General features: G+C 45.8%; 1 protein-coding gene across 4 annotated transcripts in view; it reads right to left on the bottom strand.

Annotated features, from left to right (window-relative positions):
- CHD2 (chromodomain helicase DNA binding protein 2) overlaps window positions 1-15,704 on the bottom strand; it is a 58,641-nt gene that overhangs the window by 8,984 nt on the left and 33,953 nt on the right. For 2 of the 4 annotated variants that reach the window (XM_075714728.1, XM_075714725.1), the window contains exons 16-32: window positions 15,089-15,279; window positions 13,867-14,055; window positions 13,194-13,356; window positions 12,656-12,808; window positions 12,070-12,141; window positions 10,700-10,849; window positions 9,927-10,075; window positions 9,308-9,404; window positions 8,468-8,560; window positions 7,836-8,009; window positions 6,729-6,904; window positions 4,629-4,670; window positions 3,427-3,566; window positions 2,534-2,675; window positions 2,245-2,395; window positions 812-934; window positions 359-487 (exon numbers count right to left, since the gene is read on the bottom strand). In XM_075714728.1, coding sequence (XP_075570843.1) covers window positions 359-487; window positions 812-934; window positions 2,245-2,395; window positions 2,534-2,675; window positions 3,427-3,566; window positions 4,629-4,670; window positions 6,729-6,904; window positions 7,836-8,009; window positions 8,468-8,560; window positions 9,308-9,404; window positions 9,927-10,075; window positions 10,700-10,849; window positions 12,070-12,141; window positions 12,656-12,808; window positions 13,194-13,356; window positions 13,867-14,055; window positions 15,089-15,279 — 2,334 coding nt within the window. The other 2 variants (XM_075714726.1, XM_075714729.1) reach the window with 2 other exon arrangements.

Below are 15,704 nucleotides of genomic sequence, written 5' to 3' on the forward strand. Positions count from 1 at the left end.
GCTGACATACTGAAAAGGAGAGGGAAACAATTCTTCTTTCTCTCCTTTATAAGGGCAACAGACTTTGCCCTGAGACAGCCTTTCCTCCAAGTCAATATATGGATGTGTGCGGCCATTCTAGGATCCCCCAAAACACTTAAAGCACTAACCTAAAAGAGTGGGTGGGAAAGGTCCTTCTTTCACCCCAACAGCTGTATATAAGTTTTTGTGACTTTGCCAATCTCCTGTGGGAATGGACTCTGCAGTGCCCCCTGACTCCACAGGGCATTTGCTAGGGGTGCTTCTCAAGGTGAGTTTCTGCAGTAACAACATAGCTCAAGGAAACCTGGAAAAGCTGCTATCCACCAAGTTGACTCACCTTGACTTCACCTTCTTCTGATTGGTTGTCTGAGTGCCGAGGAGAGGAGAGTTCATTCCCATGCTCATCTTTCACTTTGGGAGCCTTGTTTTCTTTCTTTACTCGTGGTTTCCTCTTCTTTAGCTTGCCCTGGTGAAAACACAGAACAAGTCAGGGCAAGCAAATAGCTACAGCTACTTTGTGGGGACATACCCCATCTCCTGAACATCTTGCAAACAGCCGCAGGTCCTGCAGGGTGGCAGGAAACCTGATGAGCCTGAGCCCTTCAGTAAGTGTAATAATTAATTATTGTCCCTTACTAATTATCATTTCAGTATCACAATGCAATCAGACAACAGACAAGTCCATATGCTTTCATGTAGATGATGTTCAGTGACCTGGGAACACAGGCTGTCTCCTGCCATCAGCCAATACTCATCCTGAAACCCCCAGAACCAAGCAGCCACACCTCACCTCTTCCCCATCTTTCATGTTTTCTTTCTTGTCCAGATCTTTCTTCAGCAGTTTCAGTAGATAATCAACTCGGGTCTGGAGCTGTTTTCCCTGAGGTTTCTTATCTGTCTCAACAGGTAGGATCTTTGATAAAGAAAAAATAAAACACTCGCATGCATCTATCAAACCTTGAAAAAAGAGATACGCACACTAGCAGCAGTCCTTCCAGGACCAGCAAAGGGCTGGAGATGCTGCATCTTCTGGGGGAACAAGAAGGTTCAAGCATTTCTTCCAACTCCCACGCAGACTCTCCCTGTCTAGCCAAAAGCAAAGCTCCTAGCCAGCATCCCTCCCCTCAGCCTTTTGCAGAAGTGAAAGGACCTCCAGGGAACCGCTAGATTCCCTACAATCTTTCTTGTACATGTGCAAAAAGAAAAAAAAAAAAAAAAACCTTTGGAAAACATACTTGGGACCTTGTGTTGCAAACCTCAGTCCTCTCTCCTTGACATATCAGATTTGTTTGTGACAGCCTTATCACAGCAGGCTGGTCCTCTTTGGTAACCTGACACATTGCTACAGCAATGATAGAGATGCAGAATGTTTAGCGGAAAACAAGGCTGCAATGTGCCACTCTGTGGAGGAAGTATCTCAGCTTGCCAACTGTGGTTACCTTCATAGTTCACTAGAAATTGGGTGGCATGTCTCAGGCAATTGTTTCCACTGTAAAATGTCTTTCTGAACTTCAGGTAGGAGGGCTCTCAGCCACAGTCTGATCTTTGCTAAAAACGCTAGCGAGGAACGCAGCATATTGGCAACAAATTTGGTGTAGAAAGTCTCGACGTTCCTCAGCCCTGCGTTGCAGTTCGCTCTCCTTCCATTGTGCTGACACAACGGATGGCGGCTTATTTTTAACCTGGATCATTTCAACATGGCCCCCATAAACAGTTCTTATGGGAATGACTGAGGAAGAGAGGAACGAGATGGAGGCTTTCCAGCTGGCTTTGCTGCCATAGCCAGTCATGTAACTATACCCTCAAAGCTAACACAGACCAGTCTTGACATTAGCAGTGTCAAATCTGTGAAAAATTATTTCCACACAGAAATTCAGACTCAGCTTCTTGTGAGATGCTCAAGGAAATATCAAGTCATGATTATGCAATGCACTCTCTATACGGTGCATGTAACCACATATGTCAGCATTACCGTTTTCTTCCTGCATCATTTCAGTGTGGTTCATATGGTACTGTTCAGAGAAAATTTACTGCTAATCAAATAACACAACTCTGCTTTCCATCAAGCATGCAACATTCCATGGAGGTCACCGTTTTCCTCATTATTATTTATTATTATTTTTGGAGCAGTTACAAACATAAACATCTGTTTCTGGAGTAAATCAAACGTTCTCTATGAACGCTGCAATGGACCCAATGCAAGCAACAAGCAAAGCAACCTACCTTATCAGATAACTTCAATTCCGGATCTGTTTTAATTAGCTCCCAGTTTCCATAACCATGCTCGTAAATTCCCACTAACAAGCGAGAATCCTCCTCCACTCCCCAGTCTACATCAAAATGGGCAGCTTTGACACGGCATGTCAGACGGTACCTGAAGGCATTTCAAACATGAGCTACTTTTAATGCTGTAGAAGATAAAGCAAATCCACAAATCTAGGCTATTCTCTCTCCACTACAAAATCCAAATTCCCTGAGCCTCTTTCTGCATTGCCTACTTAACCAAACTCACTTCTTCCTTTCCTCTGGATCCGTGGGAATGGATTTATGCAGCATTTCAAACTCCTCTTCATGCTGGATGATGGATTTCACATTGACTTGGACACCAGAAATCTTGATAGTAGGACCTCTTCTTTTTCCAGGTCCTTTCCCTGCTCAACAATAAAACACAACAACTAAGAGAACTCTTACAGAAAGAAGTGCCTCTGTAAAAATGTGTGGACACACAGACATCAGGACCTTGCCCGCAACCTCTTATTTAAACATAAGGCTGTCTGCTAAAGGAAGGCCCAAAGTATAAGTTTTCTTTCTAACTCACTTAGATCTGCAATCCAAACAACCCCAAGTATCATTTTCTTAAAAATTATATCTAAGTACGCTGGAGTTGTTGCTTCAGTAGTTTTGTTCAGCTGCAACAAGCAGAGACCCAGTGGGAAATCCAGCCCAGACCCCTGTATCTCCAAACCAACAGCACAGAACAGCCATACAGAGAGCGGGTGACAATGCCCGCTCTGGGAAGTGCTATTTGTGGATCCAGTTTTACCACGGAGTACAGAGCACCAGTTTGATTCCCAGTCTCAGGAGCAGTTAAAATATGATCTGCTTTGCCTTGTGGACCAGCATTAAATAAGGTGATGACTTCAGCCTCTCCCCATGAAAACTCCTGGTCAGCAGAGGCCAACAGACCCAAATGGCACTCTCCAGTCTGAGCAGAAGACTCAGGGGTTTCTCTCTGTTGGTGAGAGCTGCCTAGCAGAGATGGGATGGTTTAAACGTGTGCTTGTTCTTTGCTTTTAAGTCACACTGTGGCATGCCTCCCTGTCCAGCAAGGGAACGGCTTTCTCACCAGCTCCATGGAATACACCCAAAAACATCGTAAGAGCAGCACACCACCCTCTTGCTTACCTTCACTTGGATTTTCTTTCAGCTGCTCCTCGTATTCTTGCATTGCTGACACACAGCTATTGTGGATGAGTTCCCCTAATCGTTTTAGATCAGCCACAGACTTATCCACCAGCTCGGCATCCCGGGCAATACACTCCAGCCTGGGGAAGGGGAAAAAGAAATTGCAAGTTTTGTATTTGATAGAGCATATCTGCTCACAGTCACTTCCAGAACAATTGTTTCATAGCTTTCAGGAGTCAATGCTGTATATGTATGAATGGGTGAAACCTTCACGAGTGGGGTTCATGCAGGAAACAACACAGTTTTAGTCTTTTTGTTAGGTCTAACAACTGCAGTACAGTGCTGATGTAGTATAACTGATCCAATCCTTTGGATTTTTTAGTATTAAAGCAACGGTGAGAACTGTCTATCTTGGGCACAACAGGCACTCCCTGTGACTTTCCAGTGCTCCTTCATGCCTTCCCAGTTCCCTGTTAACTCCATTTCATGGTCCAAAGCTGCCATCTGCTGTCCCTTTTGCCTGGCTGAAGTTAGTAATGTCAAGGCCCATAGACAGGCCTCGTGTTTCACAACAGAAGAGTACAACCAGCTGAAAAAACACAGTCATTTCTCATGCAGTATATGCAGGGATCCCTGCCTCAGCTCTGAGACCTCAGGCAGGGCTACCAGCTTCCCAGACGCAGCACATGTGCCCACCTCTCTCCCTCACACCAGGGCACAGCACTCGTGTAGGGCTCCGCAGACCCACGCTCGAGGACGGTGTGTGCCTCTCCCAGCTTCCCTTCAAGAGGGATATGGCAGTGAGAGAGAGAGATGCTCTGAATTCAGTCTTGAAACCAATATGCATAGAGAAGCTTGGCAAGCATTTTGGGTAGCATTTGCTGTTCAGACAGCTGCTCCCTCTCCTTTCTAGGCAGAGTGGAAATGCCCCAAGGGCCAGACTCTGCCAGCAGGATGATGCTGCGTACAGCCCGGCGCCACTGCTGCTCTAGCTGCTTTTTGGCCAGCATTCATCAGTGCCCATCAACTAAGCCACAAGGGACTGTATGGCAGTGCTTGGGTTACTGATCACACAACAGCAAGGCTTTGTGCTGTCCGTGGAGGTTGTATCAAACACCCATAGCAATGTGTGTATGGCCGTGCTTAGAAACACAACGTCCCCCCATGATAACCCCCTGGAGCAGGGCCAGCTTGGGACTTACCGTTCAAGAGGGAGTCCAAACTTCTTGTAAGCCTTGATAAACCTAAGCAAAAAAAAAAAAAAAAAAAAAACAAAAACAAACAAACCAGAAACTAAACCAACTGCCGTAAAAAGTGGGTCCAATTTCACAAATACGCCTGAATATATTAATTACAGCCTGCCACGTTATCAACTTTGCATTCCACACTGAGTAGCTAAGCATCACTCAGGACTGGAAAGCCTAATCTGTTAGCCCCACAAAGAGTTTTGTGACCTTGGCTGGAGAAGAACACAACATTATTATGAATGTTGGATGTTTCACAGATGAAGGGAAAAAAAAAAAAAGTGAAAAAAACCTGAAAGAAATCATTGGCTCACACCACATTGGTAATTATTAACTTCATTCTTCCAAGAAGAGAAGCATTAAATCAATCTCATCAGTAATTTTAACACTCAGGCTATAAGTGTAACAACCCACCACAGAAGAGCCAAATGTAGCGCAATCCATCACAGAGGTTTGCAGACAAGGATTGCTATTTATTTTTATGTCTTATTTTTACTGTAAAAATCACTGCCATGGCTAACACACAACTTTAGGGCAAGAGATATCCACCATTTCTGCGACTGAACAGTGCCTTGTGCCGGGAGTAGACTCAATGGCTTCAACTACAGATTATTTTTATAACAACTTAATTTTTTCCCTTCTTTTTTCATCTTGTGCTCTTTCAGCTTCTTTCTGCTACATCACAATAACCTAAATGGCTGCTGTAGTTCACATCTGTCCTGGTTTCGGCTGGGATAGAGTTAATTTTCTTCCTAGTAGCTGGCATAGTGCTGTGTTTTGGATTTAGTTTGAGAATAATGTTGATAACACACTGATGTTTTAGTTGTTGCTAAGTACTGCTTATGCTGGTCAAGGACTTTTCAGCTTCCCATGCTCTGCCAGGTGCACAAGAAACTGGGAGGGGGCACAGCCAGGATAGTTGATCCAAACTGACCAAAGGGCTATTCCATACCATGTGACATCATGCTCAGTATATAAGCCATGGGGAGTTGGCCGGGGGCAGGGATCGCTGCTTGGGAACTGGCTGGGTATCCGTCAGCGGGTGGTGAGCAATTGCATTGTGCATCACTTGCTTTGTATATTATTATTATTATTATTATTAAATTTTTGTTATTATTATCATTACTATTTTACTTTATTTCAATTCTTAAACTGTTCTTATCTCAACCCAGGAGTGTTTCTCACTCTTACTCCTCCGATTCTCTCCCCATCCCACCGGGGTAGGGGGAGTGAGTGAGCGGCTGCGTGGTGCTTAGTTGCTGGCTGGGGCTAAACCATGACAACATCACACCACCTTCTTCCTTCTCTATGGTTTCAGGCTGCATATGGGGCAGCTACCGCAGTCTGAAAAGTCTAACCATCTCCTATTTAAAAATACATCAACTCAGAAACAGAGAGAGATTCAAGAAAAATTCACAACCCCCTCTTTTCCATCTCTGGCTGAACATCTGGGCAGAGCCATAAGACAAAGATCTTTGGGAAAGGCTCAAGAATTAGAAGATATAGATAGAAGAAAATACTGCTCTGGAATTCAGCCCCCAGCTGACTTCAGGGACACAGTGCAGAAGAGGATACACAACCACTGCGATCAACAGGACCAGTGCTTCTCATGGGGTTGTTTTGCCAGAGCTTGCCTTTCACTTAAAGCTTAAATCAGCAGGACTACTGCCAGGAAAATGTCAGGAAGGCCAGAGTCCTTGGCTTCTCCAGCTCTGTATCTCATAGCACTTAAGACCTCACATGTAATATGGAATTAGCTCAAGCCACTTGGCCCAGGAAGGGCAGTTACAACAAGGATTAATTTTAGGAAGGTATCAGCTTCACTGCAGCCTGACTAAAGACAATCCAGTCCATTTTGCACAGACCTGAATGCTAAGGTCATCAGCTGGGAGAAAACTCAATTGTACAAAGGTGCAGAAGCTAGCCCAGTGAACCAGCTCCACCTAAACCACTGATGTGCTTACAGGTGATCACCTCCTGGATTAATCTGGGGTTTTCTCCACCTGCATGGGATTTCTATATTTGTTCTCCAAACTGCCTCTTGTGCTCAGCACTGACCTTCTGATTTCAGCATCCGTAAATCCTTCCACAGTATCTTTTCTAACACTTCGAGGACGACCCCTGCGCTTTGGTCTCTTCTCGTCATCGGTATCATCAGTCTCACTTTCTGATCCAGATGATCTCTGAAGCCTTCTCTTAGTTTCTGCATCTGATTCACTGTCATTTGTCTGAGCCTGTATGTACCAGAAAAACAGCAGTACAGTTAACAACTGCTAATCTGCCAACCTCTTCTGTCCCTCCCATGCACTGGCACTATTACACGTTCAGACTGTAAACCACCTTGGCATCTCTTCCTGAAGATGCAGAAACCCATGTAATCAACCCAGAGAAGCTGCACACCCTTGCAGTTTCCAGCTAGCTAAGGCTCTGACGGTCATCCTCCCTTTAGAGCCTTCTAGCCAGCAGTTTCACAATTGCATTTTGGTTTACTAAGGTATAAGATACATTAAAACACATTGATTACCATGGTTTTGTGCCACAGTCCCTCAGGCTGTTTTGAAAACCATGACTCCTCAGAAATGAATCTGGAATCATCCCATATGAATTATCCTTCTGTCTAGTTTTCACTTTAATATTTTTCCCCAGCTTATCCCAGAGAACAGTTCATAACCCCTTAAAGTCCCATATCCCAGAAGAGTTTCCTTGTACAGTCTGCTTTCTGTTGGACTGCAGTAGATCCCACCACCTAAAAAAGAACTTGGGAAGACACCATGCCTTTTGCCTGCAAGAGCCACATTTAGGCAAGAAAAGCCCAGGGAGCTAGAGAGTCCAGAAAAAAGAAACAGCCAGAAAATGGTAAAAACTACAGTAAAATCTGCATTAAACAGTTAGATATTTTGCCCTGTGCTCACTACAGGTTCTCTTTATTTTGTCTGCTAAGACAAGATTAGTCATACCAAATCCAATATGGGCCCTTGCGCTGCATTACAAACCACGGGCCCAATGCACGATGTCAACAAGAGGCCAATGTGCTACCTCTGTGCTTTACTCCTAAACAAGTCTGGAGGAGGGAAAGAAGCACTCAGATGGCAAGAAGGCTTCCCCTGAGTGTTGCCTTTGCCAGCTCTCACCTCCTGCCTCTCAGCTCCTCGGGATGGGCCATACCTTTTTAGTTGAGCTCCGGATTCGAGGCAGCATGTAGATTTCCTCCAACTCTTTCTGCCTTTCTTCCTCCTCCACCTTTTTCCTCTGCTCCTCTGGAATGATATCTTCCCAGTCCTTCTGGGACCGCTCGTCCAGCTCTGTCTCCTCCTCCTCCATGGTTGCAAAGTTGGCCACCTTTTATAAGCAAAAGAACACTTTTAGAAATTCCCTCCCCTGGCAGGAATACACCAGAACTGTCTGCTAAGCCTCAACTCCTTCCCCACAGGAATTTTGCCAACATTTCCATAACTACTTTATAACTGATCCCTATGTCACTACACTCCTTGCCACGTCTTTGGGCTAACAGCTTTTGAGGAAGTACGTGCAGTTTAACAAGTATTGCTGAGCCTCTGTAAGTTACTGGGTTTGTTTCCAAATTTGGTAAATTGTGCATTTTATTCACAGCCTTCAAAACCACTTACTTGAAATGAAATGAATACCTACATATCTTCCCAGCTACCAAACCCAGACAACCCCTCAGCAAACTGCTTTGTACAGGTCACCTCTCACCAGGCCTGATTTGTCCTTACCACCATGGCAAGATGTGGGGAGCCACATTCCCGCACCCCACTACAAAGCCTCAGGGTCCGTACCTTGAACTGGGAGAGGAGCTCGTCAGTGGCACTGGTAGACACTTCGTTCTCTCGTGTTTCAGCCAGACGCAAAATCTCATCAATGTCCATCTCCTACCGGTCAGAAAGAAAGAGTGATAAAGTGGAGGGTGCCAAGCACAGCAGGAAATAAAGAGGCTTTGAGAACAGACTTGTGGGGTGCAACAGCTAAATACACACTGTGCTGATATGAGCTAAATAAAGTGCAAATATCTGCAGGGTGTCATCACTGAGGGCAGGGATGAACTATCTCAAGTGGTACAAAAGAGTATAAATAAGGGTGATAGTACAGAAGAAAAGGAACCTCAAGGCTGAGCAGCAGGGAAAATTTCTAGACAGTGAGATGTATCAACTGTCGACTGTTTCCCTTGGGGGAAGCTGTGCTATTCAGGCCATTAAGAGAATCGGTCAAAGCACTCAATACTAAACTGTCAAGCAATGCTGCGCTGAGGCAGGAGAGAGCAACTTAACTCGACTTCACTGTGCTGACTGCTTCCTCTCTATGAGAACAACCGAAAAAGGGTGCTGAAGAGGTGCTCAGAGGAGGCAGGGAGAGGAGCTTTCAGCAGGCTGTGCTATAACTAGCCAAGGGACTCTCTTGGTGACCATTACTATTTAACCCCCAACAACAAGGCTCTTCTCAACCCTTGATCCCCCAACCCCAGAGCTCTCTTCCTTCAGCTTCTCCAGACTCACACGTGCCCTACTCACCAACCTGCTCTCACGCACAGGGCAAATACAAAGAGGGAGCAAACACACATGATCCCCCATGCAGACCTGCAGAGGACTACAAACAGCTACATGATTTCAATTTCAGACTACCTGAGGCTCTGACTCTTCCCCTTCAAGCTCCTTGAAGAGATCTTCAGCTCCAAACTTCAGAATAGCTGTCAGCTCCTCTTTGTTGAAAGGATTTGAGCTGCAAGAATAAATGAGAAGGAAATTGTGTTTCGAGCTCTTAAGTCAGCACTGCTACAGCACAAAATCATACCAAAGTTTTTCCTAATTAAAACAAGAAGTAAGTTTTCTACCCAACACTATAAAAAGCCTTTTTATTCACTCCCTCATCTCTTTCCTGCTCTAGCACGGACAACTACTGTAAAGGGAATAACCTCCATCTACTGGGGGGTAAATGGGGAGAGTCTGAGCTCACTTCCGAACTGCAGCTCTTCCACCACCAACTTTCCTCAGACCCGGATGATCTCTGGGAGGAATACAGAAGGAAAAACAGGTAATGCAAAAGCTAGTTTCCGATTTCTCGTAATTTTTGTCCTATGTATCCAAATTAATGGTTGCATGAGCCAAGTCAGTGGATGCTCCCATTATTTCTTAGCCTTCTGCCCTGTATCCTATCAAACAAATATTGTGAGATACCAGCAGATGAAGCTGGTTATGCCACATGCTGTGCCAGACATCTCTGCCTCCTGACACAATCACTTACTTGGATCGCCCAGAGTTGTTGTCCAGAACAGTCCGGCCAGTGGTGTCCATACGCTGGATCACCAAATGATCCAGCACCATTTTCTTCTTGGCCCTCTCAATGATCTCCTCCTCTACCGTACCCTTTGTGACCAGGCGGTAAATATTCACCTGAAGGGCAAGAAAAGAACAGCTATTTCCTGGACCTGAACATGCTCTGCTGACACAGTGGTGCATCCCTCAGTGGTTTTGCAGGAGACTAGTCTGCTGACATGGTCCCTTCATGCACAAGTATGTCTTTTTAGAATAAAAACCATCACATACTTTTAATATCTCAGGGGGATCAGCTAAAATCAATCTGATTAACACAGATCCTGCAGTGTGCCTAAGCACAGAGTAAAAATCTTCTGAAACCATCACTCTAAATCCAAACTAGCATCAAACTTTTCACATATCTAATAAAACCCTAGTAAAGGTGGATGTTCTACTTTCCAAGATTTTCAGGGCAAGAAAGAACAGAGTCCACCAGGCTGACAAGTGTGATGCCATGGGTTGGGTTCTTGGTTTTGAACCATGCCAGGATCCAAGGCCAACAGAAAGACTTGGTATCTGTCAAATCTGGGCTGATTCTTTGTTTCCTGGCTTTTAAATGAGCTTCCCTTGAGTTGGCAGTACTCTCTGGAGTCAGGACTGGGGGCAAAAAGACCATATTTCTGGAAGCTCTGGTGAGGTGGGAGCCCATTTAGATGTACACACTGAAGCCACAGAGAAAAAAACCCAGGTAACTCCTCCAACCTGCTTCTTTTGTCCAATTCGGTGAGCCCGAGCCTGAGCCTGAAGATCATTTTGGGGGTTCCAGTCCGAGTCAAAGATGACAACAGTATCAGCAGAGGCCAAATTAATTCCCAGCCCTCCAGCTCGTGTTGACAACAAGAAACAGAAGTCCTGGGCAGGGATGGGGAGGGAAGAAAGAAAGGCATCCATGAGTTAGCCAGCCTATAACTGTGGACATAAAATAGCAATGGTGACTTCAAAGCTATGCAAGGAAACGGAGGGAGGGCTCTGTTGCAATCATGCTTCTTAATAAAGCAGAAAAAGGATTTCCTTCCCACACACCCTGCTCACGCAGGCTAAGTACCACTGGTCTTTAAGCTGAGGCACAAGGTGAGGCGGTGCTGGCAGGGGTGCAAGGGGTGCTATTCCAGGAAGGGCCCAGCGTGCATTGTTATGGGAGAGCAATGCAAACAGCTCAGGGCAAGGGCACCTTGGAGTCACTTTTGGAGGTTGGATGGTTGGACCACGCTGCCCACCAGACTCCTACAAAGGCAGCAGGCAAACGCATGCTTTTTGTTGCCTGAAGCCTGCTGGAGGTGAGATCAGCAACTAACACAGACTGTTTGAGTCACTGCCCAAGGACACAGGATGCCAGGTTAGAGCCAGGATGCCTGAGCCCCCATGCATGCCCTCAGAGGAGGGCAAAGGGCAGCTTCTACTCCTTTCCCACCCACACTGCTGTCTCCTTCTCACTTTTATTTGTTAACTTTCCCATGACCACGAAGCACGTAGCTGTATCTCCTGTGTCAGCCAAGAATCTCCCTCCAGTCCAGGCTTCTGGAGTGAGGAAAGGTATTTCACAGGGCTGGGCTGACTGCGGCACAAAACAAGTGCCTTGCACCAGTCACTGTGAGTCAGCAAGCCCAGACGAGAGGCTTGAGATGCCCTCTCCTATTACACTGGGACTTATTACGATTTTCACCTCCAACACCAGACTCCACTGCCTGCCAACACTTAAAATCCCCCTTTTGCCTATGCCATTTCATATCCAAAACCAGTTTCAGACTGGAGGAATCATTTAGCAACCGTCTCATTCCCCAGACCATGGGGAGAGAATTGCTAAATTTTGGCTCTTCCCAGCCTCTTCAGGACTCTCTGGAGATGTGACATGCAGCCCCGTTCTTTGGATGTGGGAGATTTAAAATAAGCAATATGGCTAGTCGCAAAACCTGCTATATCTGTGTCTTTAAAAGTATCTCGGGTCCTGCAAAAAGAAATGAACTGAACTAATCCCCTCTTGGCAGTCACAACCTGCAGCTCAGCCATAAATGCCTGCTGCTTGAGCAGCCCACCCGGACCCTCCTGAGGCCGGACAGCCCCAGCTGCAGTACCTCAGAGCCGTCAGCGTTGAAGTGGTCCAGCGCCTGCTTTCGGATCTCCCCTTTGATTGAGCCGTCCAAGCGCTGGAAAAATCAACAATAATGATAAAAGAAAGAAGGTAAAGGAGCCCCGAGGAACTGCTGCACCCAAGGTCTGGGAGCCCTACAGCCCCCTTCCCTGCCTGCAATATTTAATCATTAAAAATAACCACCAATTAAAAATAACTGCGCTGCCTTAGCCTGCTGCGTCGCGAGGGCAGGAGGGGGGTATGCTCAGGCACTAGTCACACAGCGGGTGACACTGCAGCTCCTGTTACAGGCTCCCAGCCAGGGTCTCTGTGTTTGCTATCTTCTGCTCAGGGTTTATCACAGGACGAAGGCCAAAGCAGGGGCCTGTCAGAGAAGGTGTTCTGCAGAGATGGGGCTGCACTGAAATGAAGGGACTTCCCAGCTGCTTTCAGTGTATTTCAGTAAGTGCAACCTGTAATCCCAGCCACCAGCCTCTGGGAAACTCAGTGACTCCCATTGCCTAGCCTCCCTCTGCATTTTCTTGAATTTTCAAGTGAACCCCACTGTTTTCCATGCTGATGTTTCTCACCTGAAAAGGGTAGTGTTTGATAGTCAGGTACTCTGCCAAGATGTCCAGCATCCTCACCATCTGGGAGAAAATCAGCACTCTGTTGCCTCTCTCCCGCAGCCTGGTCAGCAGCTTGTCCAAGAGAATTAGCTTTCCACTGCTCCTGATCAGAGACTGAAGAAGTAATCGTCATTCCAGCTGATGCTTTCCAACCTTACCCTTACGTACACTACACAGAAACATGCAGAGATCTGGTTCTTTTGGGGTCATGCTTCTCCCATACATCTCTAATCAAATCTTCTGGATTTACACAGCAGAAGCCACACATAAAATGAAACATCCAAGACAGATCTTACATTGCACAAACCTCCCACTCTAGATGGCCACAAAACTGCCTATAGTGGAAGGGAAGGGCAGGAGATTCAGTGGCTCAGCTGTGAGGACTATTTCTAATAGAGAAGCAGCACAAGCTAATGCTTCACCAAATCTTATCTTGGTGGGAGGACAAAAGAAAGGGTAAAGTTAAGGAAAAACCATGGTAACCAAAGACACTGCCCACCTGCAGTGTCTCAAGACCATTCTCTCTCTCATTTTCCTCAGGAGGTTTGATAAGGTAGCAATGGTTGCAGCACTTTTTCAACTCCATCACAATGTTCAGGAAACCAGATGTGCTCCCCCTCGTTCCCTTTGAAAGAGCTTTGTAGTTTCTTGTCAAAATCCACCTGCAGGCAGGAAAACAAAAACTCTAGATCATTTCACAGTGCAGACTAGGCATGTTGGAGCCTGGGAGGAATAAAACCTTCAGGGACATCTTGTTCAGGCATCAGTCTACTTCCCTCCCTCCATCATTCTTCACTTCTTCTACAGGATACTGCTGTTCCCTCACTAGAAACCCTGATCTTACTTCCCCCTTGATATTATTACAGTTTAACATTAAACAGCACCACAATTTTGTGGGGTGCTTTACTCCCCCCCAAAAAACCCCTTTGCTTCTGTCCTGCAAAACTGGCCAGCTGAACTGTATCACGCTAAAAAAGCATCTCTAAACTATACAGAGGAAAAGATACCACAAGACCCTACATCAGACTCCTACCGTGAAGCCCCTACTGCTACAGGTGATGGCTGTCACATTGCATTCTGAACGACAAAGCATACTCAAACATACTTCCAAGGCACACAGAAAGGTGTGCCCATTTCTACTGGCACTCCCAGTAACTTAATAAATGACTCACTTGTAATACTGTTTCTGCAAAGCAGACATTTCCACGCGGAGGATCTGCTCCACTTTGGCTGGTAAGGATTTCTCCACATCCTTCTTCACTCTGCGTAGGAGAAATGGCTCCAGGACTTTGTGAAGGCTCTGGTAGCCATTCTCTCTACCTTTTCCATGATCCTCTTCAAAATCCTCCCAGAACTCAAATCTAGCAACAGAAACGAGGAGCAGAGAGGGGTGAGAATACCTCTTGTCTTATCACACAAAACATCATCTACCAGATATGCTCCCGCTGCACAAGAAGACAGGAGATCATCGATTTGATGGAGATACAGTGGAGGATAAAAGGTTCACTCTGCTCTGGCTAACTAAACAGACTGGTGGTAAAGCTAGAAGCTCTCTGGGCTTAGGTGCCTTCCTAACATCTTACCTTTGAGCTCCACACCAACTCCCAGAACCCAAAATCCCAGGTTTTCCAGTATTCTGCTCTGCTGTCTCCTGCTGGCGTTTACCTGGCAGCAGTTCCTGAACTTTCCACAATGCCCTCCCCTAGGCAGGGCTTTGATAACTGGACTATATTTTACACTGCTCTGAGGCTTTTTTGGATTGCTGCTTCCTCCAACAGCTCCTTTGAAATGCAGAGTTCTGCTTGTCTCCTCCACTTGGGAGGGAGATCCTGACTCTTTCCTTCACTCTTTTTGTGATCCAGCAAAAAGAATTTGGGGGACAGCTCTTTTTGCAGTCAAATATAGTTTTGGTGAGTCTTCGGGCTTGCTTGTCTTAGCCCATTTTGTTTTAAAGAAAACAAAACATTTGTTATAATGCGGACACGTGAACAATTGGCTAGACAGCGCTGGCCTTGAGCAATACTCCTAGAGACTGCCATAAAATGGTTGGTGAGGGTGGCTGAACCACAATGTACTGGAAACCTCAGAAACAGTTTGAGATGATTGCTTGAAACAAGTTTAGCTTTTTAGAGATGGCTCTAAGACAGCAAACACATTTGAAAGACATGTATTGGGTTTCCCCATTCAATTTTCTGCCAGAAATACTCCTTGTGTTAGTCATTTAACCTCTGATTTTCTCCACCAATGTTTGTTCCCCTTTCATTGCTCTAACTCCACTGAGTTTAATTCAGGGATTTAATTCAGGGATTTCTGCCATTCTGCACTCCCTCAAGTCTATTAAACAGACAAGAATGGACACAGAGGTATTTTTTGAAGGACCAAAAGGAGACTTACTTCTCTGGCATGATGAAATGCAGCAGGGACCAAAGCTCTTTGAGTGAATTTTGAAGTGGGGTGCCGGTGATCAGCAGCCTGTGGTTGGACTTGAAGTCAATCAACGTTTTGTACAGCAAAGAGTCATCATTTTTCAACCGATGAGCTTCATCCACGCCTAGAAAGGCCCAGTTAATACTTCCCAAAACAGCCTGGAGAAAAAGAAGCAAAAAAAACCAGGCCCCAAGGAGACGCTGGGTCAGAGAACCCACCACCTTGCACATGCCTCTCTCTCCATGGCCAGAAAGCACTGCAGCGTGTGCTTTCCAGGGTGTCCTGCCCCAGCCCTAGACTAGCCATGCTGTATAGCACTCTTGCCATATCTGAACAGTCTTTCAGCAAGTATACCTATTCTAATCCACCTTTGCTTTACCCAAAAAACACAGTCCTCCCTCAGCTCGCACCTCCTCCCTTTCTTCATGGCCCTAGGGCCCTGCTGCAGCACTAGCCCCACTGGAGCAGCAGCAGTAGAGCAGAAAAACAAGACTATAAAGTTAAGGTAACCTGAGAGTTTTGATGTTTTTTTTTTCTTGCATTAGTATTAAGCTTCTTGTTTTCTGCTAGGACTCAGTGATGC

This window comes from Pelecanus crispus, chromosome 7 (assembly GCF_030463565.1).
Source record: "Pelecanus crispus isolate bPelCri1 chromosome 7, bPelCri1.pri, whole genome shotgun sequence".
Classification (NCBI taxonomy): Eukaryota; Metazoa; Chordata; class Aves; order Pelecaniformes; family Pelecanidae; genus Pelecanus; species Pelecanus crispus.